At 35.3% G+C, this 22281-nt stretch overlaps 1 protein-coding gene across 1 annotated transcript; it reads right to left on the reverse strand.

The window, feature by feature from the left end:
* Positions 1–679: 679 nt before the first annotated feature.
* On the reverse strand, positions 680–20496 carry LOC140162630 (protein adenylyltransferase SelO-like). Its single transcript, XM_072185903.1, has 11 exons — positions 20224–20496; positions 18164–18295; positions 16575–16690; positions 16186–16250; positions 14610–14765; positions 13824–13979; positions 12920–13062; positions 10663–10876; positions 7588–7714; positions 4173–4395; positions 680–2616 (listed from the first exon to the last, which is right to left on the reverse strand). Exons 1-11 carry the CDS (start codon positions 20486–20488, stop codon positions 2414–2416), a joined length of 1800 nt encoding a protein of 599 aa, XP_072042004.1. The 5' UTR covers positions 20489–20496; the 3' UTR covers positions 680–2413.
* Between the last annotated feature and the right edge of the window lie 1785 nt (positions 20497–22281).

Here is a 22281-nt window from a genome sequence, read left to right on the forward strand (position 1 = left end):
AATTCAGCATCAAAGTGGTTACGTAATTCTCTTGGTTACTGGATCACGCTACTTTGGTATGCCTTCTGAGTGCCATATACTTAGTGTGGTGATTGTTTCGATCGTGGTTCATTACTCAAGCATGTGATCCCGTTGACATAGTAATATTACATAACTTGGCTGGCGAATAGGCCATGGCCAGTATGTTTTAGGATTTGTGGGAATAGGTTTAAAATGTAGTATCTGCCCTCGAAAAAAGAGGGCATCATGGTTGTAGCTATACACTGTTTGGAATATGCTTCGTTTTCCTACAGCCAAAAACGGAAAGTTAATACATTACGACACTTCAAAATGTACTGGCTTTGCCAAAATGATGCCCAATATATTTTAAAATTAAAATTTTCCCTCAACCACCAATTTAATCTGTAACTGTTACAATTAGGTGTTGATCATTTTCTTCTTTTCGTTGATAAATATTTCTTTCATTTTGAAAGAATTGTTGCTACACACACAAACATTGAACAAAAACAAACCATAGCGCAGCATCATTTCACGAAGTTATGATTTTTACATATCTAAAACAAGATACAACGTTAAATGTATTAATAATATTGCACGGTCAATATATCACAAAAATGTGATTTTTTTTATAAATACAATAGCTGAAAAAGTAGTAATAAAGAACAGTTTGAAATCATGATTGACACTTCTGAAATTTTGAATAAAAAAGTAAAAATTGAGAACTTGTCATTGTTTCTTAAATATGTTGTCTTCCGTCATAATTATGTAACGCCCGAGAGATACGAAGCCCCATTCATTCATACCTTGTGCAGCGATCTAGGTCACCCACAGATATTGTTATGCAAATCGTGCTAGCTCTACATGTACTGCTTACTGCGCATGATCAAATCAATTACACAGCTTCACTTGTGGGTCAGAGGAGGCTTAAAGGCATTCCTACAATGCACTATGATTGGGAAATTTGATCAATATAACCTAATTTTAAAGGCAAAGTCCCCATTGCCACACACACAAAATGGTAATTTTAAAACTGCAGCCAACAAGCTAATAGTTGAGACTTAGGACTGATATTTGATTTTCTTACAGGAAACATTCATATTGTCCCACTGCATTAATTTTATTCCTAAGTCTCGATGTTATGAATGTTAAATAATAGGATGAAAACACCAGATATTTGCACACAATTCCAATGCAAGGCATGATCAACTGTACCACATGTGTACAAAAGCCAGACATACAAGGTCAGAAACCCCATTGGGTTGTGGGAATGTCTTTAAACATCCTCTGCTTGTGGGTTCAATACACTGAGGTCAGAATCGGAAAGTTGTTTACAGTATTTGCTGGCTGTGTTATCAGCTGCAGTGCTAGTTGCATTCTTTGATATTTTCTAAACACAGATCAAGTTATCAAAATATGTTAAATTTAACTACCTTTTCATGAATTAAGACACAAAAGTATCAAGAGATAGTTCTGTGTTGAAGCTACCGTGGAAGACCTCAGAATACGATTTGTAATAACAATATAGGGCTGTGCATTGGTTCAAATCTGTTTAGTTATGCGTTTGTCTTCGGTAACACGATAGAGGCTGTCAGCCTTTCGCCATCTTGCGGGTAAAAGCTGGTAACCGGTTGCAAATCCCTTTATTGTCATGGGTGCAAGTCTCTAGTTTATCACTTGAAGGTAATTATATTGATTTACTCATAATATGGCCAAAAATGACATTACACTGACGACCTCTATCTATCCTTTTGGACCAAAGTAGGAAATTCTGAACCATTTTAAAACAATTCATACCTACTTAATAAAATTTGTTTATCTCGAGATCTGTTAATGCAAGGGTGCCGACAATAAGCCTTTGTATGCATCCGTGTATATGCATTATTATGTTTCGACAAATTCAAGTGTGTGAAAATATTGTATCCAAAACATAATAATGATAAATTGGATGCTTTACGCCCAATATTTATTGGGCTCGCTTTGAGTTTTAAAATATTAGACTCGACTACGTCTCATCCAATATTTTTACTACTCTTAGCTCGACCAATAAATATGGGCTCAATCGATCCAATTTTATATCAATATAGGATGAACTTCATGCCATTACTCCATTCTGCAACCAGAGAAGTATGCACCTATGACCTTTGTCACTACTGAACTTGTGACAATTTTTTTTTAAAGTTTGACTTGTCACATATGTTTCTGTAAAAAGGGTATCATTGATATATTGTTTGTATTTTGGCAAAAAATAAGGGATATTGTTTGAAGGGCCAAAAATGTGAAATTCATGAAATGGGATACAAAAGGGAGTGTTTTCAAAGAGAGCACACGAGCATGTGTACCTGTGGGGATACACGCGGAGACCAGGCCTGTTTTTACTTCCCTATCTAGAAACTAAATACAGCAAAAGCTGTTATCATGAAGAGCAACTGACACGAACATCTTTAGCCCATTCAGGTATCTCTGATGCATACCCAGCTTTATCCGCATCTGGTTGGTCATCAAAGGGTCGACTCAAGATCTGTAGTAGAGACTGAACTTGTGAGAAGTCATCTTTTTCTGCTTTTTCTATAGCTTGCTGTGCCATCCAGTTGCGTAGAATGTACTTGGGGTTGACACCTGTAACAAATAAACACATGCTTTAGCATTATATTTTACCTCAATTGATAATGTACCAGGGAAAGTTCACGTTGGAACATAACATCTCATAAGTACACATTCCTCCTATCCAAGTGGATAGGGTCAGTTGTCATATCAAATGAATACTAAATTCGCTGTTGAAGTGATGTAATAATCGGATTAACTACCACAGCAATAGGGTAAAACAATTTTTGAATATATCGCACTGTGCATGTAATACAAGCAGGTTGCATTCATCACCTGTGCATGTCTACAATCATAGATTGAATACAATACCGTTCTTTCCAAAGATACTAATCTTACAGGTGCGAATGATCAGTATGATATGGTTCAATGCAGAGATACCGCGTGAACGTACTAGTGAAGTGCGGTATATTCAAAAATTGTTTGACCCTATAGCTATGGTAGTTAAGCTGATTATTACATCACTTCGCCAGCGAATAGCATAAGTGTGTGCCTATCAACATTTGACCACAATACATTACAAAACTACAGCACTAAGTTTGGGGGATTAAACAGGCATGATATTGGTCCTTCGTCAAAAAATAGGAAAATAATGAAAAATGGGAAAAACAGCGTAAAACTGGGCTAAAAAGCCCCAAATCAGGCTGAAATTAAATGAAAATGTGTAAATATTGGCTATAAAAAAGTAGGGATTCCTACTTAAATAGGGAAAATATCATGAACCAAATATCCTGTTTAGCCAAATGAAATAATCCTAGTTGGAACTAAATAAAACCGCTGTCAACTGTCTCACTGTATACATCTCAAACATTTTCATGCATTTGGGCACTTTCTCATGCTAAGGCCATCATAATTTAGTTGAAAAATTCAAAGATTTGACAGTCTAATTATTCAGAATCTTGAGTATATTGGCTAAGATATTGCTCTGAATTTTACAATTGTATGTTATTTTTAATAATGGCTATAAATATAATAGAAAATACATGCTAAGTGCATGTCTTTAGGCTTGATTGCCAGAACGTACAAAAAATACATGTTATTGGGCTAACTTCCAAAAATTTTGTATTTTTTTCATCCCAAAAAAGTAGAACTGTTTTTTAAATTTATTCTGGAATTGGGAGTACATGTTGTACACAACATCTTGCATGGTACTGCAGGAGCTTAAGAGTGTTTCATGATCCTAGCACAGGCCAATGTCTTGTAATTTCGTTCTGGTGTACCAGAAGGTAATTCAAATTTGGCTATTTTTTTTGCTAAAAAATTAATCTGCAAGAATTTTTTAGTACATAAACATTGTGTAGCCATGTTTCCAGTGGTATAAAAAACTTTTTTTGAGAAAAGTGGGAGATGATGCTGTGGATCATGAAATGCCCTTTTAATTGTCACAACAAACAAAAAAATACCTAAAAAAACACATGTTTTTGGCTCTTATTTCTAAAAATTGGATAAATATTTTTTTCAATCCCCCCAAATTGTACTTTTCTGGAATTGGGAGTACACAACATCTTGCATGTGGTATACAAATTTCAACCACAACATCTTGCATGGTAATGCAGCAGCTGAAAAGATACCTTTTGTTCTTTGTTGCCTTCCCTCGTCAGTTTCATCATCTCCATTTTTCTGTAATCTTTGTCTGTATAGCTTCAGCCAATGTGGAAACATTCTATGTGTGTTGAGTTGCTTTAATGCCCAGAGGGAGTCATCAATGATTGGTGGATCTGGACTGCCCATCAGTGGGAGGTCTCCTAATTGACGGAATGTCATGGTGAAATCTGCTTCGGTCTCTTGCATCATCTGGATAATAGAGAATATAAGTAAAATATAAATAAGGAGAGTGGTTCTTTGATTTTTGTCGGGTTCCCACAACGCTTACATTCAGTGGCATAGCCAGGACTTTTTCAGAGGGGGACAAATACTTGGACTAAAAAATCAAAAATCAATAATGGAAATCAATTTTGCTTCAAATGCGGAAAAGAGCCGTACGAGCCAGCATTTTACCAACACAATTTGTCTTTTTTTCAGGAGAAATATGAACAAAAAAATTGCAACGAGTGTCAACTTGTAAATGTAATGTAATAATTATTTTCTTCGAATGGAGTTAAACTTGTTTTTGCAACAGATATGCTTTTTAACATCATATTATATTGATATTTTTAAATGATATGTTTAAAAACACATAATGACATATGTTCCTGTGTTGTATTTGTATTACGCATGCTTTAGATGTTGACATTTTCCCATGAAACATATTTTGACCTCTCACCAGCAACCATTGGAGGCACCGCAATATATTGTGAATCGACCGAATTGACAAGCTGGTATATATTCTTACCTGCATGAGGAAAAACAGTTTTATCAAAATTTGTATACCTCTTGTAATGCTCCGAATTTTGAACTCAATGATATTTTGGCAACGGATACTAATTTTTCAAAATTAGATGAGGATTCCCAAAAAGTGTGTGAGGGACTGGTCACTGTAAATGAATGTAAGGAAGCTTTAGTGTTAATGCCTAATAATAAGACTCCTGGCACAGACGGTTTCCCTACTGAATTTTATAAGTTTTTTTCAACGATATTGTTCACTTTCTTATCAACAGTTATAATTATTCTTTTGACAATGGAAGCCTTTCAATTGATCAACGTGGGGAATAATTAACCTGATCCCTAAAAAAGATAAAGATCCGATCTACCTGAAAAATTGGAGGCCTATTTCATTACTCAATACTGATTATAAAATTATTACAAAATGTATTGCCCTCCGTTTAAAAAAGGTTTTGCCTAATATTATTCATAATGACCAGACAGGTTTCCTGAAAGGACGTTACATTGGTGAAAACATCAGGCTTGCCCTTGATGTTATTAATTATGTAAATGAAAATAATCTTGTTGGTATTATGTTTTTAATTGATTTTGAAAAGGCATTCGACAAACTTGAATGGTCCTTTGTGTTTAAGGCATTAAAATTGTTTAATTTTGGTGATGATTTGATTAATTGGGTGAAAGTTTTCTATACAGATATTACCTCGTGTGTTATGAACAATGGACATGCTTCTGATTTTTTAAATTGTTTTGTGGACTTCGTCAAGGTTGTCCACTTAGTCCGCTGCTTTATATAATTAGTAGTGAGATTTTGAATTTGGCCATCAGAAATGATAATAGTGTTAAAGGTATCATGGTTGAGAATACTGAAATTATTATTAGTGCTTATGCGGATGATACCACTATTTACTTAAAGGATGTTGGCTCCCTTCACAGAGTTGTTCACATTCTTGAGACTTTCCAAATTTACTCTGGCTTGAAAATTAACTTGGATGAATCTGAGTTACTCCCTTTAGGTTTGTTTAAGGATAATCCTCCTGATTTAAACAATGATGATTTACATTTTACTGCCAATCCTGTTCGTCTTTTGGGTGTAGTTTTTAGTTCTGATCTGAGCAATATTTTTGAATTAAATTTCGTTCCAAAACTTAAAAACTCAAGGAAATCTTGCTTGAATTTGGTCGATGAGAGATTTAAGTCCAATAGGTAAAATTACAATTGTTAAATCCTTGGGTCTTTCTCAATTAATTTTTCTGTTTTCTGTTTTACCTAAACCACCTGATAATTTTTTGAAGGAGGTTGACTCGATAATATTTAAATTTATTTGGTCAGGAAAACCAGATAAGCTCAGCAGAAAGTCCATCATTGGTGACTATGAGAAAGGGGCCTCAAAATGGTTCATATTCCCTCAATTATTAATGGACTTAAAGTGGCTTGGGTTAAACGTCTCTTGGATGTGAACAACAATGGTAAATGGAAATGTTTTTATATGTTTTATATGAAACAGATTGGTGGTAATCTTTTTTGGGAATGTAACACTAAACCAGAGGAGAAATGTATTAAGCTTATTAAGAATGTGTTTATTGGTGAAATTCTCAACGCTTGGTGTACAATTACTTATGATTCTCCTTCAAGTCATTTTAGACATCAAATATTATGGAATAATTCATCTATTGTTATCGCCCAAAACACTGTTTACAAAAAGTCTGGTATGAGAAAGGTATTAAATTTATTTCTGATATTTTAAATGAAGATGATAGTTTTCTTCCCCTTGATATCTTGAAGACCAAGTATAATTTACAATGTAACTTTTTGGAATATTTTGCTCTAATCTATGCCATTCCAAGTGTATGGATCAGAAGTGTCGAGAGGGGGGAAGACTTGGGAACTGTTCAGAATGATCATGATGATATGCTTGCTCTTATCTGTTCCTCTAAGAAGGTCTGCAAATTGGTTCACAAAATTTGCGTTGACAAGTTGTTTAAGACGCCCAAAGCCGAGGCCAAATGGGCTGTCTTTTTTGATGATATGAATTTAAATTGGAACGATATTTACAGGATTCCTTGTCTTCCTCCCTATCAACCAAACTTAGGTATTTTCAATTCAAAATTCTGCATAGAATTATAGGTATAAATGAAAATCTATTTAAATATGGTTATGTTGATTCAAATCTTTGTACTTTTTGTAATCAGGAGTTAGAAAATATCCCACATTTATTTTGGCAATGTGGTACTTCTGCTCAATTTTGGAAGAAGGTTCAAGATAATATCTTTAAAAAAGAGTTACTCTTACCATGAAGGATGTTCTGATGGGCATATTAGATGTTGATTATTGTCATTATAATTTTGTTGTTCTTCAGGGAAAAAGTTTATTTATAATGCAAGATGTAATAAAAATAAGCTGGACATACAAGGTTTTAAAGGTATGCTTAATAATGTCGCCGAGACTGAAAAACACATTGCAAACAATAAAGGTAAAATGTATGAATGGAATAAAAGATGGAACTCTATAAATATGTAATAACAGTTACTTTCATCAATGTAATATTATTGTAATTTTTCTGTATAATTGTGGCTTTTATAACTATGTATAACTGAGATCATGTTTGATAAATAAATACACAGGGCACCTTGTGTGCTCTGTGGAAAGATAAAAAAAAATTCTTACCTGCAGCAAGACAGCAACCATGTACTCATCCTCTGGCTCCTCTATATATAATCCTAGCTTGTCACGGAAGGCATCCATAAACTCTACTTTATACTTCTCTGTATAACCAGATAATATTGTCTTGGCTCTGGAAAATATTAACAATATTGACATATTAACGCGGCTGTGTACTCTAGACATTGTTTCTTTCGCAAAATTGAGCTTTTTTGAAATGCATTTACTTTGTTATGTTTTTTATAAATACAAGGAAAGAAAATCCAGATTTGTAAACTCAAACTGCTCTATTTTATGGATTTTATTTCACTATTTCACTCGCTTCCGTAATTTAAAAGGAAAGAAAATCTTTGTTGTACCATCGGGTACATCGCGCAAAACAACGCGTCGCGTTTTGTAATCGCGCAGAATTTGTTAACGCACAGATACGCTACGCATACGCTAACGCTTATCTGCATCGTGGCGCATCTTATGGAAGCACCACGGAAGCACTGATTTCACAAAAACCTAGCGGTCAAATGGCTCCGTTTTAGCTGATAAAATGTGAATTTTTTCAAGTTCTTTCCCCCGATTTAAACATCAAGATATAAATAGATTTCGCCCAAACTTCTCAAGGGGCTGTGGATTTACCCGATGTTTACGTAATGTAAGGTAGAAAAACGAGAAATGTCGCATTCTCCGGTGAGCTTCGATCAAAGTGCAAAATGTGACCACTTTAAACTTCAAAGGCCTTTATTTCAATGTTCATTTTCTCGGTAAAATGACGATTTAGGTACACGATAACTCAATAAATACAGCATCTATAGGTAAGCAATTATGCTCATCATAAAAAGCATGATCGACTTAAGAAACGGTTTTCTCATTTTCTTATATTTTGGTCTATTTCCGATTTTAGGCATCATTTTGTGCAAATAGGCGTTTGTGAATTTTAAAAAGTTAATTTTGATGCCTTATATGGTCAATAACTCAAAAAATAAGGCCAATATCAAAAAAATAAAAAAAACGTTTTTGGAATGGTGCCTCAAGACTACGAAAAAAACAAAACAAACATTTTTGGAAAGAGTGATTTTTTGTTATGATGTACCTAACAAAAATTGCCAAAATTCACTTTTTTGTGATTTTCTTCATAATTGCTGTTTTACACAAATCTGTATTTATATTGAGATTCATTGATGTCTTGCCTTTATAAAAATGTATACTTTTATATGTCTTGCGTGAATAATTGCAAAGTTATGGCACTTTTACTACATGCATGTCTGAGAGTACACAGCTGCCTTAATATGCAAATATATTATAAATTTCATTGAAATGATTCCTAAAGAAATTAGAGTGTACGCAGAGATACACAGAGAGCCTGTGATGCATGTGATGAAATAATTTTAAAAAAACCACCATTAGATCCATAATTTCTGCCCAAGTTTGAAGAATTTTCCTGTCATTTTGGCCCACCCCACAATGAGGCCTCTTAATGGCCCCTAAATCCTCCCTCCCACCATATTTTTTTGGCAGGTGTGCGGGAGGGTTAATGCAAACATTTTTTGAAAATACTGCATTTTTTTTGCCCCAAATAATTGGATTGTTTGATTTTTTGTTGGCTGGGGAAAGCAGGAGGGGGGACAAGTTTAGGACACCTAATTGCCCCCAACAGCCATTTCAACTCATATCAACTTGGCTGCTGCAAAAGCCTGCTTCATTGTTTTCCTGAGAATGAATGACCTTTTTCTGATTTTGGTATATAGATCTTTTCAAAATTTTCCCAGTTTTTCCCCAAAATAGCCCAAATTTGTCAAAATAGCCAAAATTGTCAAAGTTTTGGAAAAATTTGTAAAACCTTTGGCAATTTACCAATTCGATTTGGCCAAAAATGTTAACTTTTAGCATAGTGATTGATCAGTTTAACAACCAACGCAATATAAAATTAGAATTTTGGTCAGATTTTGAGTTCAAGACGCATGGCCTTTTCCTCAAAGCGCAAACTAACGACTATCATATCTGTTCAACACATATTTTCAAGTGTATGAGACCACATCTGGTTTCTTGAGACAAAATCATTTACGGGAGATATTCATCATTTTCCAACCCGGTATCCGAAGATTTTCGTCAAAATCGTGCATAGCAATTCATGTGTATCGATCCAGTGTATTTATTTTAATATCTCTGCTGCATCAAATACAGTGGAAACTCGTTAATACGAGATCGCTTAATGCGAGAAACCGCTTACTACGAACAGAAACTTGTGGTCCCGATTTTCCCCTATTATTTACTGTACGAAATAAACTGTTTAATACGAGGTAAATAACACGAAATCCGCATAATACGAGCACTTGCTGTTAGTCAAAGCTTTTGTTCTCTATTGTTTTTATGATGGATAAAATACATGCTAATTTCCCAAGGTAAATTTATGATGCAAATCATGTGAGAAGTTGACAAAATACTCGCTCGAGGCATCACTTAATAGCGGCAAATGAGGATTCCCTTTCCTATTTTTAGATGTTATAAAATCAAGTCATGACGAAATTGGCCATATAAAGCCAATTATTGCTGACGACATATCAGACTAGCCAATCGCAAACGCGGAAGTCCGCCCCTTGGATCGAAAGTGGGAAACCCTTCAAGGCATGTTTACTAGCTGCTGGAAGTAGGGGAAATCCAGATATTGCAGTATAATTGTTTTATTTGTTTATGATAATCAGCTTGAGAAAATCATCTGAATTTTATCAGAAAGCTGTGAGAAAAATGCCTCTTACCGAAAATCAAAAACAATTATTAGCCTATCATACCGATTGAGGGAATTTCGAACTGTGACATTGCTCGTAGGCTGCAAATCTAGTATAAAATAATGAAGATGGCTATGCAGACTCGACCAGTGAAGTTTTGCTTGTACAGCCCACTGAGCCGACTTTAGGCTTAAACACATGCAGTCTTCCAACACATATTTTGTACCTGACTTTTAAAACAAACTCCGCTTAATACAAGCTAAACATGCCGACCCCGGCGATCTCGTATTAACGAGTTTCCACTGTAATTATTAGCCAGGCGATGTCGGTGTGCCCTCCTCTACATCGCATACTGAATACTCACTTTTTTTGTTGTTCCTCATCAAGCAATGGTCCTAAGGCCTCTCTTAATTTATCTAGATTATAATATGCTATGTCAGGTTGTTTTTCATAGCTGTATCTGCCCTCATCATCAGAGGTGTTTGGTATAAAGCTTGGTTTGTAACCATCCAGGAACCCAAATGGACCATAGTCAATGGTCAGGGAGAGAATGCTGAAGTTATCTGTGTTCATTACACCTGGATATATGAGGGAAAAGAAGTGTATTAAAAGTTGGTGTGTGCAGGAGTTTGCCGGCAAACATAGATGTTAATATAAGCTTTACATTCCAACAGAGGACTGTCCCTGTTTAGCTGACACATACATTTGACTGCAAACAGCCTAAAATGCATTTGAGAGTGCATCCTGCAAAAAAACTCACCCTGCACAAAAAACTCACCCTGCACAAAAAAACTCACCCTGCACAAAAAAACTCACCCTGCACAAAAAAACTTACCCTGCACAAAAAAAAAAACTCACCCTGCACAAAAAAACTCACCCTGCACAAAAAAACTCACCCTGCACAAAAAAACTCACCCTGCACAAAAAAACTCACCCTGCACAAAAAACTCACCCTGCACAAAAAAACTCACCCTGCACAAAAAAACTCACCCTGCACAAAAAAACTCGCCCTGCATCCTACAACCTGCGGATGAGTCAAGCCCCCTACTATTTTACTGCACTTCAAATATCAATAATTCTAAAAATCTTTGTAAAAAATCAGTTGCAGTAGTTTCTTCTCAAAAAGCAACACATTGCATTGCACAGGCATGAAAACATATTGATTTCCAATGGTTTATTCTTATCATCACTGAATAGATTCATTAGGTTTGTAGGTAAACAGACTTAATAAATTTTTTTCACACAAAACCAGAAATTTACTCCTGATTTATTTATTTATTCGTTATTTATTCAGGAAATTCCATCAATACAAATGTACTGGTCTCCCTGGAAGACCTGATTATAATTCTATATACATGAACATGATAATAACAAGATAGAAATATATATTATACAGAATGAAAGAACCAAACATGATACAAAACAAAATGCAGCAATGTTGAGCTCAAATTATTATACAAAACTTACAGACCAATTGCATTTTTGAATTCACCCAAACTCATTGAATTAAAATTGATACGAAGATTGGGAGGAAGATTGATGGTCAACTTGCAAACAATCATCAAATGAACATTCAAAGTCATTAATTGCAACAAACAATACAAACATCCTTTGTAAGGAATGTGATACAAACCCTAAACACATGACAGAATGTCTCAGGAAAAGAGGACCCAATGTCACAAATATTGTCGAGGGTCCCACTTCTGAAGTCACATATCTGATCCCCTCCTGACCGGAAATACATCCTCTACAGTCACGATCCGGCAAACTGGAAGTGAGGATCAACCATTCGCCATCGAAGTGACGTCAGCAATCTACCACAGCAATAGATGAATACAATTTTTGAATAAATTGCCCTGCACTACAAGCAGATTGCACTGATCACCTGCGTATGTCAGCAAACATAGATTGAATACAATACCGCTCTTTTCAAATACACTAATCTTACAGGTGCGAGTGATCAGCCTTTCTTTGACATGTATGGTTCAATGCATATGTACCACATGAACATTGTAGTGCAGGGCAATATATTCAAAATTGTATCTATTAATTGCTATGGTAGTTAATCTGATTAAGTCATTCTAAAGTATGTCTATCACCCATGATAGACAAAACAGTCAAGTCATGAGAAAAATTCTGGTTTTGTGCAAAAGAAATTCTGTTTGTTCTGGGTACACCCCGTCAGTCTGAAACACCATCAGTACGAATCACTGTCAGTCCGAATTTTTAGGGTTAGGGTTCCTAACCCTAATGCAATGCTAACCCTAATAATTCGGACTGAAGGTGGTTCGGACTGACGGTGTTTCGGACTAACTGGGAGACCCCGTTTCGTGGGCAGAGTGCAACAACATCGTAAGTGCAGTAGAAAGCAATAGCTGCCATTTGCAACATTTTAATAAATGTACTTACTTTTAACCCTAGAAATAACACCCAACTACAATGTAAAGGTCATATCTTGGGTTAGCTTAGTGACCATTAGGAAAGTATACAGAACATCAACACTTATATAATGAGCATGATGAGGGGATTGTGCTGCAAACAATAGGTGTTTTACAAAAGGCAGCTACTATATTCTACTGCACTTATGATAGTGTTGAACTCTGCCGACGGTTTATTCTTACCATGTGCAAATCCAATGGCCATCCAGCTGACAATCATATCAACAGTTTGTGTGATGACTGCAGTCAAGAATGCTAGGTAGCGGTCCTTATCATCCATGTCAATATCAGGGAAGTAATTCTTGATGATAAAGTCAGTTAATTTCCTGAAATAATAAATACAAATTATATCCATCAGTACTCGCTAATTGTAGATAAACATTCATTGTTGCATGAAAAACTGGCTTTTTCTATGATATTTTATTTAGAGGTTAATAACTGCGCATCGGTTATTTGGAGGGCATTGTGAAAAATCTAAACATTTTGCCTTTGGAACCGTACGCCCCTCGGGATATTCCGAGGTCCAAAGCAAAATGTTTAGATTTTTCACAATGCCCGACATATTACCGATGCAAAGTTATTAACCTCATTCATAACCGTCACTACACCTTACAAAATAACACAAAATTTTGCTCAAAAGTTTATAAAAATAGATGATTTTTACATCTTCCCTTTCCCAAAATCGATCAGGCTAAAACATGACAACCAATAACAAAAGTGCGTATCACAATCTGTGCAAATATGGTAGCGCGCAATCCAAATACGACATTGGAACAATTACGCATTTTGCGGTCAATTGTGAGATATTAATGACCTCGATTTGCGTTCGCGTTTTCACAAATAACTAAATGTAATTGGATCGCACACATCGCGTTTATTAATGAGGTTATGAATAGTTATTACAGGTGGCAACAGGAAAAGTGATCCCGCTTGGGAATTGAACCCAGGACCTCGGGAAGAAAATATGTAAACTTAAGGTACTGGGTTTAATTCCTGGGTAGGATCACTTTTCCTTGCTCGACAGCGAAATTGATCAAATATCATCATAATCTATTCCTGGTTAGTAAACTGTCCCTGATAAACTTACCTTAACAGATCTATCTCTCCATTGGTAGAGAGTATCTCCAGTGAACCAATACGGAACCAAGAGGGCGCTAGACGGAGTACTACAGCACCCCTTTCTTGCTTTGGGTGACCATCATAGAACTGGTCTCTCCAGACAGGATCATTGCTCACAACCAAACTGAAATAAATGTAACATATATTGAACAGTTTAGTTTTTGGCCCATAACGGGTCTATTTACGTAAATGTATGTGTGTGAGGTACTGAGCTGGACATTAAAACTTTGCCCAATTTTGGCACAATTGCCAACAAAAAAGAACAATTTGCCAAAATTTATGCAAAATTTGCACCAGAAGCAAGGCTGCTGTATGTTATTGCCACTGTTTTTTGTTTTGTTTTCTCTGAAACATATTTTGTATTTTCCTGCACGTAGTATGCCACTATGTGTTGCCACCAACGAAAAAGTTGATATTTTTATATCACTGGAAACCTCTGGCTACATAATGTTTATGTACAAAAAAATTCTTGCAGATTAATTCGTTTAGCAAAGATATCGTAAAATTTGAATTTCGTTCTGATATACTAGAGCGAAATTACAACATACATGTATTGTCTATGGAGCAGTGTAATACACATAATCATGCATAACTTGCAAACGCAAAATCAGGATCAACTGAAATTTTGGGAATAATCTTTTTATGTGGATATATACTGAAAAATGTCATAAAAGAGGATACTAGGATCACGAAATCCTCCTTTAAGAGTAGGAGCCTTACTGTACCACTACGTCTGGTTTATACTGAACCTTACCTGAGAGCTCTAGTTGTTGGTATACCCAGGTGGTACATAGCTTCTGACACAAGGAACTCTCTTACAGATGACCGTAGCACAGCTCTACCATCACCATGTCTAGAGTACGGAGTCTTACCTGACCCCTTCAGTTGTAATTCCCATCTCTCGCCTTCACTGTAGAGAGATTAAAATAACCACCTGTCAAATATTCTAAAGTGGTCTATATAGACTTCCATGAATAAAATATCTTTAAAAATCAGGCAGTACTCCTTTAATGCCAAATTAAAGGACTTTCCACCACATTTATGAATTAAAGTACACATAAAAGATTATGAATCACTACCCCAAAATTAACTAAGAACACTTCTCAAACCTTTGTATAGCGCTCTGTTTAGACCTCAATGTTTTCTAGAGGCCTTTTGGCAGGCTGGGTCCCCAACTATTATGAACTACTACTACTAGTACTATCGATTTGTGGGAAAATAGGGGACATTTGTTGGGGGAGGGACTTTTGGCAAGGGAATTGCCAGACATGCAGTTAAACTATGTACACATCTAAAAAACCCACTTGGCTATTCTATTTGAAATCCATACACCCCCTATGGAAGGCATGACCTTAATCTCCCACACAGGGATTTCAAATGGAGTCACCTATTCAGGTAACCTTCATTTGAAATTCACACTCTGTGTATGGATTTCAACTAGAACAGCCCATTAAAGGATCAGACTTAAGGGAAGGGGTATGAACGTTTGGACAGTATTAATTGTTGGACATTAGAGCACATCAGACATATCGAATTGCATTCTGAATACGAAGAATGTCCTTCTGATATCAAATAATTTTGATTTTTTGAAATTTGCAATGTAATACACATTTTATGGCAAATGATTAAAATTGATATTTTTGATATTTAACAGTACTCAAGTAAACTTTATAAATCTGATGATTTGTACTTAAAGTGTATGTAGGTGGGATGAAAAGCCGACGATCAATTGAAAATTTTGACATTTCGTTTTGAAGATATGGAATTTTTTTCCCAAAACACCAAAAAATATTAGGTCTTTTTGGGAAAAAATCCATATCTTCAATATGAAAGGTCAAAATTTTCAATTGATCGTCGGCTTTTCCTCCCAGCTACATACACTTTAAAATATATCAATAGATTTATAAAATTTGCTTCGAGGACTGTTATATATCAAAAATGTGAAAAATATCAAATTTTTATAATTGGTCATAAAATTTGTATTATATATGAATTACAAAAATGAAAATTATTTGATATCAGAAAGACATTCTTCATTATTCAGAATGCAATTCGATATGTCTGATGTGCTCTCATGTCCCACAAAAATACTGTCGAAACGCTCAATACGCTCATTCCAGATCCCTTAAAATACAGCATTAATAATATTGTGATGAATGTCATTTTATTCAGCATGATCAGGCAACAGAACACTTGAAATACAAAACACTCAAGTTCCTATGACACAAAAAACACCTTAATCCAGAGGGGGGGGGGCACTCAACTTTAGCAGTGATGGGATGTGCCTGTATAAATATCTACATATATTTTAGTCTTTCTACTAGGCCTACCTGTTAACATATTCACCAAGTGTAACAGCTCTCCCATCACCCAACTGTCCAGACCAGCTGCCAAACTGAAAAAAATATACAAGTCAATAATTACTGAAATGGGTTACTCCATTTTAAATCTTCACTCCCTGTGTGGGAGATAATGGTAATGTCTTCCATAGGGGGTGTATGGATTTCAACTGGAATAGCCCAGTGGCATAGACAAGGGGGTGCAAGGGGGGCAGCTGACCCCCTTCTTGTGTTACATAATCAGGATGTCAAAATTTTGAAAGGAAAAAGACAATCTGCAATTTCATAAAATTAGGATCATTTGTACAGTAAAAATTTTATTTCCTGATTTTCAAGACGGTCATGCAGTCGGTGGAAGACAACTGAAATTTTTGTCTTACCTGGTGTCCCCCATAGCGATGCGCAAGTGGTGTAGAGTCTTGTAGGAATGTGTTGCCACTGACAAAGGCTAGGAAGAAATCACCAGATGTCACGTTGGGATCAAGGTCCAAAATATCTGAAATAAAAATTAATATTTACACTTTGAACTTATTTTGATATCAAGTAGATTTATTTGAATGAGTGACAGTTAACAGTAGAATTATAATCCTCTAAGAACTATTTTGATTGGTGCACTACCAAACTTTGATATACTCATATACTCTGCACAAATAAGCAGGCACACACATCACATTATTTTGGTAACAACATTATGCTGTGGTTCCAGGCCTTGCCGTGTAGATTTTAAAGGCGAGTGGTTAATCAGTGAGTTGCAAATTAGTTCCAGTATTAGATTTAATTTACAAACTAACACTAGCATGATGCTTGGCGAGTGGTTGAATTTTCACAAATACCATTTATTTAGGTATAATCAAGTATAGCTTTGGTTTAGAAATGGTATTTATGAACTTATGTTGAAATGCGCGCGAAGCGCTCTAAAATTTGTGACTTTCTCTGCTTGGAGAGGACACAGAAACGATTAAATGCTGAATTGGCTGATTCTTTTGCTGATTTTGGGAGATTCGCAGCGAGTGATAGTAGTGTCTATGGCGAGTGGAAAATCGCTCGCTAGAAATTGAGTTTGGGTGAGCGGTGGCGAGCGAGAGCGATCGTTCGCCTCAAACGGCAAGGCCTGGGTTCACCCGACTCACTGCCATACAGGTAAGACAACTTCTAAGTTCCCCCTAATACTTTTTAAAATAAGTCGTAACTTTTAAAACGGCCTCTTTTCTTACATAATTAACCATTGTGACTGAACGCAATGATGTGTGACACTATAAATTGGTCCACAGGGGTAAAACAAACAGGGCTATACATATCTTTTTACATTTTTACATTCCGTAAAATATTTTTTGACTTACTTTAAAAAGTATTAGGGGGGGGGGGGGAACTTAGAAGTTGTGTTACCTGTATGTGCCCTGTTCCCACAAAATGTGAAGTTGCAAGTTGGGAGTTAAATTATGATGTTACAACAGCAACACTGAGCTGATTGTTCTTTGTTTGAAGACACCTGTATAGTCAATGGTATGTCCTTTGTAAATGGAGACATAATATGCTGTACTCTGTATTCAACTCTGTCCCCATTGATTCACAATACCACTAGCCTGCCAATACAGGTGTCTTCAAGCAAAGAACATCAACTCAACAGTTGGAATGTCTCAAAACTCCCAACTTGCGACTATACGCTCATTTTGTAATGAAATTGGGGTCACAGGAAAAAGTTTGGGAAGCACAACTGGGTAAGAGTAAAAGTCACTTATTATACCATTCAGCAAATTACTTCAGCGGTGTTCATCTGCCCTGTCTGACTATCACGTAAAAAGAACTAGGTCATGCATTCCTCCAGCGAATGAGGCGCCGATGTTATGATGTGATTCAATTACATGTAGCCAATCAAACCCCACTTCCGTATACGCCATAAACTGCGCCAAATTGGCAGACCGCTGAAGTACTGTGCTGAAAACTACATGTTGTATAACAATATTATTACCTGTAAGCACCTCTTGTGAAACTGCAACCAACTTGACAGGAGTCTCAAATGGAACCGGATGAACCACTGAAAACACTGCATTTGGAACCTGACGAACAAAATTGTCTTTCTCTGGATCAAGTGGAAATGATTCTGTATAAAAAGCAATAAACAAAATCAATGTCAATGACAAGTATGTGAACATATTGCATGCTTTTTTAAACCTTTATTTAAACCCTTTATTCATACACTCCTAATAGTGAGAATCAGAGCAATCATTAGTAAATTACTAGCCATGCATAAATATTGTATAATTGCATGGGCGCTTACTCAGCGTAGTACGCACAGTGCTTTCGGACGTGTTCATTTTTCTTGCGGGTGGATGCATTTATATTTGCTTGCATTTTCCAACATTTTTAGTGACAATTTTGAAATAAAAATAGCAAAAATTGTGTTTAATCGTGTATGAAATAGGTTAATAAATGCATATAACTTGTTGCTCCAGAAATTGTACAAAATAATGCATTTGCACTGAGATGTTGATGCATCTAATGAACTCCCCCATTCGGGGCTCGTGCACTAGACGCATCAACATCTCAGTACGTGTGTATCATTTTGTACAATTTCACTCCCAACAAGTGTTATGCATTTATTAACCTACATTCATAACATCATGAATTAGGGCAATGAAAGTAAATTCATAGTTTCCAGTTAAACAATTTTTCATGACTGTGTGTAGGTGACCATTTCATTTTTCATTATTTATTATTTTATACCATTTCACTGCATCTGTTATAGGTGTAAACCAATAACTACCCAATACCATGTATACATGTGATAAATCACAGTTTGTAGTTTACAAATGTAGTTTACAACCACATGAAGGTGATTGTACAACTATTATCAAAAGTTTCACAATATTTTTTACATGATGAGATAAGAGTAGATCAAAAAGTGCGGGACAGAGAATTGAGTACGGTAGGTATTCATTATTAATTCATCATACCACGCTCCTACTGCAAAGAAAATACCAGAAAATCAACAGAAAGAGATTATGATATATTTATTTGTTAGAAATCAGCATTTTATTCAAAATAATGAAATATTTGGTCAGCAATTGGTTTTCAGCATAGTAGGGTAACTGGAAACTAGGAATCAACTTTCATTAGCCATACATGTAAAGTATGTGATCCAATCATATCTAATTATTTGTAAAAATGCGAATGCAAATCAAGGTTAATGACTGTGCATCAGTTGTTTTGAGGGTATTGTGATATACATTGCGCTTTGGAACCGAGGAATACAAAGCACATTAATGTTTAGATATTTCACAATACCTGAAAAATAACCTGCATTTGCGTCCGCGTATTTCAAAGTTATTATCCGTGATTGGATTAAATGCATTGCATATATTGAGGTTATGAATATCTCACAATGGAGTACCCCATCATCCCATGGCACTTATAAGGAAGAAGAAGAAGAAGAAGAAGGATCACTACAATCATCAGACAATGAACCCAGTAACTACTCTATAGGTATGCTAGGTGAATTCAAATTTGCCATCAAACTGCATCATTTTATATATCAAAGTAAAGCCCTTGAGTAAAAAAAGCCAAAACTGAAAACCTTTTTGTCATAGCACTTTCCGTAGCAAAGTTACATCTTGTCAAAGATTGGCTTTCATCAAAAAGATTCTGCTAGCAAAATTCCCCAAAACAGCATTTCGGGGGTGTTTCTAGATCTTGGTCTCATGTTGATAGGAGCTTTTTTAATGGAACTGCTATCAAAATCCGTCTAAAATTCCATGTGTGAGTGACTTATAACCATATAAAATCATATACATGTATTTGGGTTAAGTGAAGTATAGACAACATATTTATGTAGGTTTCCTTGACCGGCCAGTTCATTTATATTTCTATCTAAATATATGTATTGTGTTCTACATGTAGGCGAATTTGGCTGACTAGCAAATGTGTTAATTAAGGTTTGCCTGGCATTACCTACACTCTAGTTGTTGTGCCATATGTGGCATGAGTATTAGTAGGTTAATGCATAATAAATTAATTATGTTTTAAGCTTACCTGCAAGAAGCTGCTTCTCAGCGAATTTCCACTCTTCAAATGATGCTACAAGTGAAGTACCATCTTCATCTGCGGAACAGGAACCACCAGTTCTGTGCTTCTGATCCGTGTATTTCGTTTTGTCATGAGGGTCAATTTTCTGTTCATTACAATTCTCATCATGATTTGGTTGTTCATCTCCGAGATCATGAAGATCGCCACCTTCATTACTCGCCGTGCATGTTATTAAAAAAGTCAGACACAGTGTCCGTATGATAAGCATCATTTAACTAAATGGTAAAACCTGAGTATTTTATAATTTTTAGGATGTTAATTGTAAACCTGTACTCTCTGTAGAACCTGCTTCTCCAAGAACCTGCTTCAAGTTCAACAATGACTTCTTTGTTGTTCTTGTTAAATACAGCCTGGATGACTGTTATTATCAGCTAGTCGTCAATTATGTCATCGCGTAGTCTTGCTATCTTCAGTAGACAGCATAAATTATTATATAATGGAGATCAGTACCTGGGGATCAGTAGGCCCACTGATTAAGATAAATAAATAGAAAAATTAGTAAATAAATAAATAAATAAATAAATAAATAAATAAATAAATAAATAAATAAATAAATAAATAAATAAATAAATAAATAAATAAATAAATAAATAAATACAAACAAACAAACAAACAAACAAACAAACAAACAAACAAATAAATAAATAAATAAATAAATAAATAAATAAATAAATAAATAAATAAATAAATAAATAAATAAATAAATAAATAATTGCCGATGGGCAACTTCTTAGTATCAAACATAAATATGGAAACGTTTGAAGTTACCAGTTACTGTATAAATACCTTGCAGTAGTAGTTGTCATTTATGGCTGTAAAATCGAAAATAATTATAGGCCTACTCATTAGATATGTATAATATTTTGAATTTGAACTTTTTAATATAAGTAAAATTTTCGACAGGAAAGAATATGCGTTTGTTCTACTAGTCTGAATTTTCAAGTGCGTCACTTACTTTTAAGATGAAAAAATGAGTATTTTGTACACTAAGGTGATTAGGGACCGTTCACAAACACTTGTTATGGGAGCCTGATGCAAAAAGGGGGCCCTTAAAAATGTTGACACTCCTAAGGGGGGGGCTAAAATAACCACACATTTTCCTGGGAAAATTGAGTTTAGGCCAAGTAAAATAAAAACATGTTTCACGTCCGGGTTTTTGAAAAAAAGGAGGAAGAGGGGGCTTTTTATTTGTTATTTTTTATCGCAAAATCGGTGTAAATACCCATAATTAGAGCTGTTTTAGCAAATACAATAATGCCCGGAAAAAGGAGGAGGCCTCTTTTTATTTGTTGTTCTGAGAGATAGGCCCCTCTCTAACTATCACAAAACCTTATAAGCATTTCTACTTCCTAGACATATTTTTTGAAAAGTTATAACTGAATTTCAAAAAATAAAAATAAAAATGAAGAAACCTCAAAAAAGGAAGCGGGAGGGGACGTGAAACATGTTTTATTTTTTATTTGGCCTTATATATATGCTTTTCTATGGAGTTGACCCATAATTTTCATGTCAAAAAAAAGGGGGGGCTGAAATTTTTGAGGTCTGAAAAGGGGGACCACGACAAATTTTCGCGAATTGTTTTGCATCAGACCAACAAGTGTTTGTGGACGGTCCCTTAGCACTTCTGGTATACCAGAACGAAATTACAACAGTGGCCTATGTATCAGTGTAATACACATAAATCATGCATAACTCGCCAACGCAAAATCGGAATCAACTGCATTTGGGAATAAGCTTTTTTTGTGGATATCTACTGAAAAATGTCATAAAAGGAGGATGCTAGGATCACGAAATCATCCTTTAATTTAAGGGGTGTCGCGCTTTATTGAATGCCAAGCAAACACAATTATATGTTTATTAAAACGTAATCAAAAACGTTGGTTTTGCTGTTTTGGATAAAATGTTTTCAATAGAATTTAAATGTCGTATTACAGGCCTAAATGTCATTAAAACGTTTTTAAAACATTATGAAAACACTGCAAAGCTATTTCAAAAATTGTAAAA

The sequence above is a fragment of the Amphiura filiformis genome, chromosome 10, assembly GCF_039555335.1.
Source record: "Amphiura filiformis chromosome 10, Afil_fr2py, whole genome shotgun sequence".
NCBI lineage: Eukaryota > Metazoa > Echinodermata > Ophiuroidea > Amphilepidida > Amphiuridae > Amphiura > Amphiura filiformis.

What these genes read in the sequence shown, in the direction of transcription:
- LOC140162630 (XM_072185903.1), bottom strand. Translation starts at nt 20,488, where the DNA reads ATGATGCTTATCATACGGACACTGTGTCTGACTTTTTTAATAACATGC. An exon ending in TGAGAAGCAGCTTCTTGCAG is followed by an intron (nt 18,296 to 20,223) that starts GTAAGCTTAAAA and finishes CTTTTTATACAG; the next exon opens with AATCATTTCCACTTGATCCA. An exon ending in AAGGCAACAAAGAACAAAAG is followed by an intron (nt 2,617 to 4,172) that starts GTATCTTTTCAG and finishes TATTTGTTACAG; the next exon opens with GTGTCAACCCCAAGTACATT.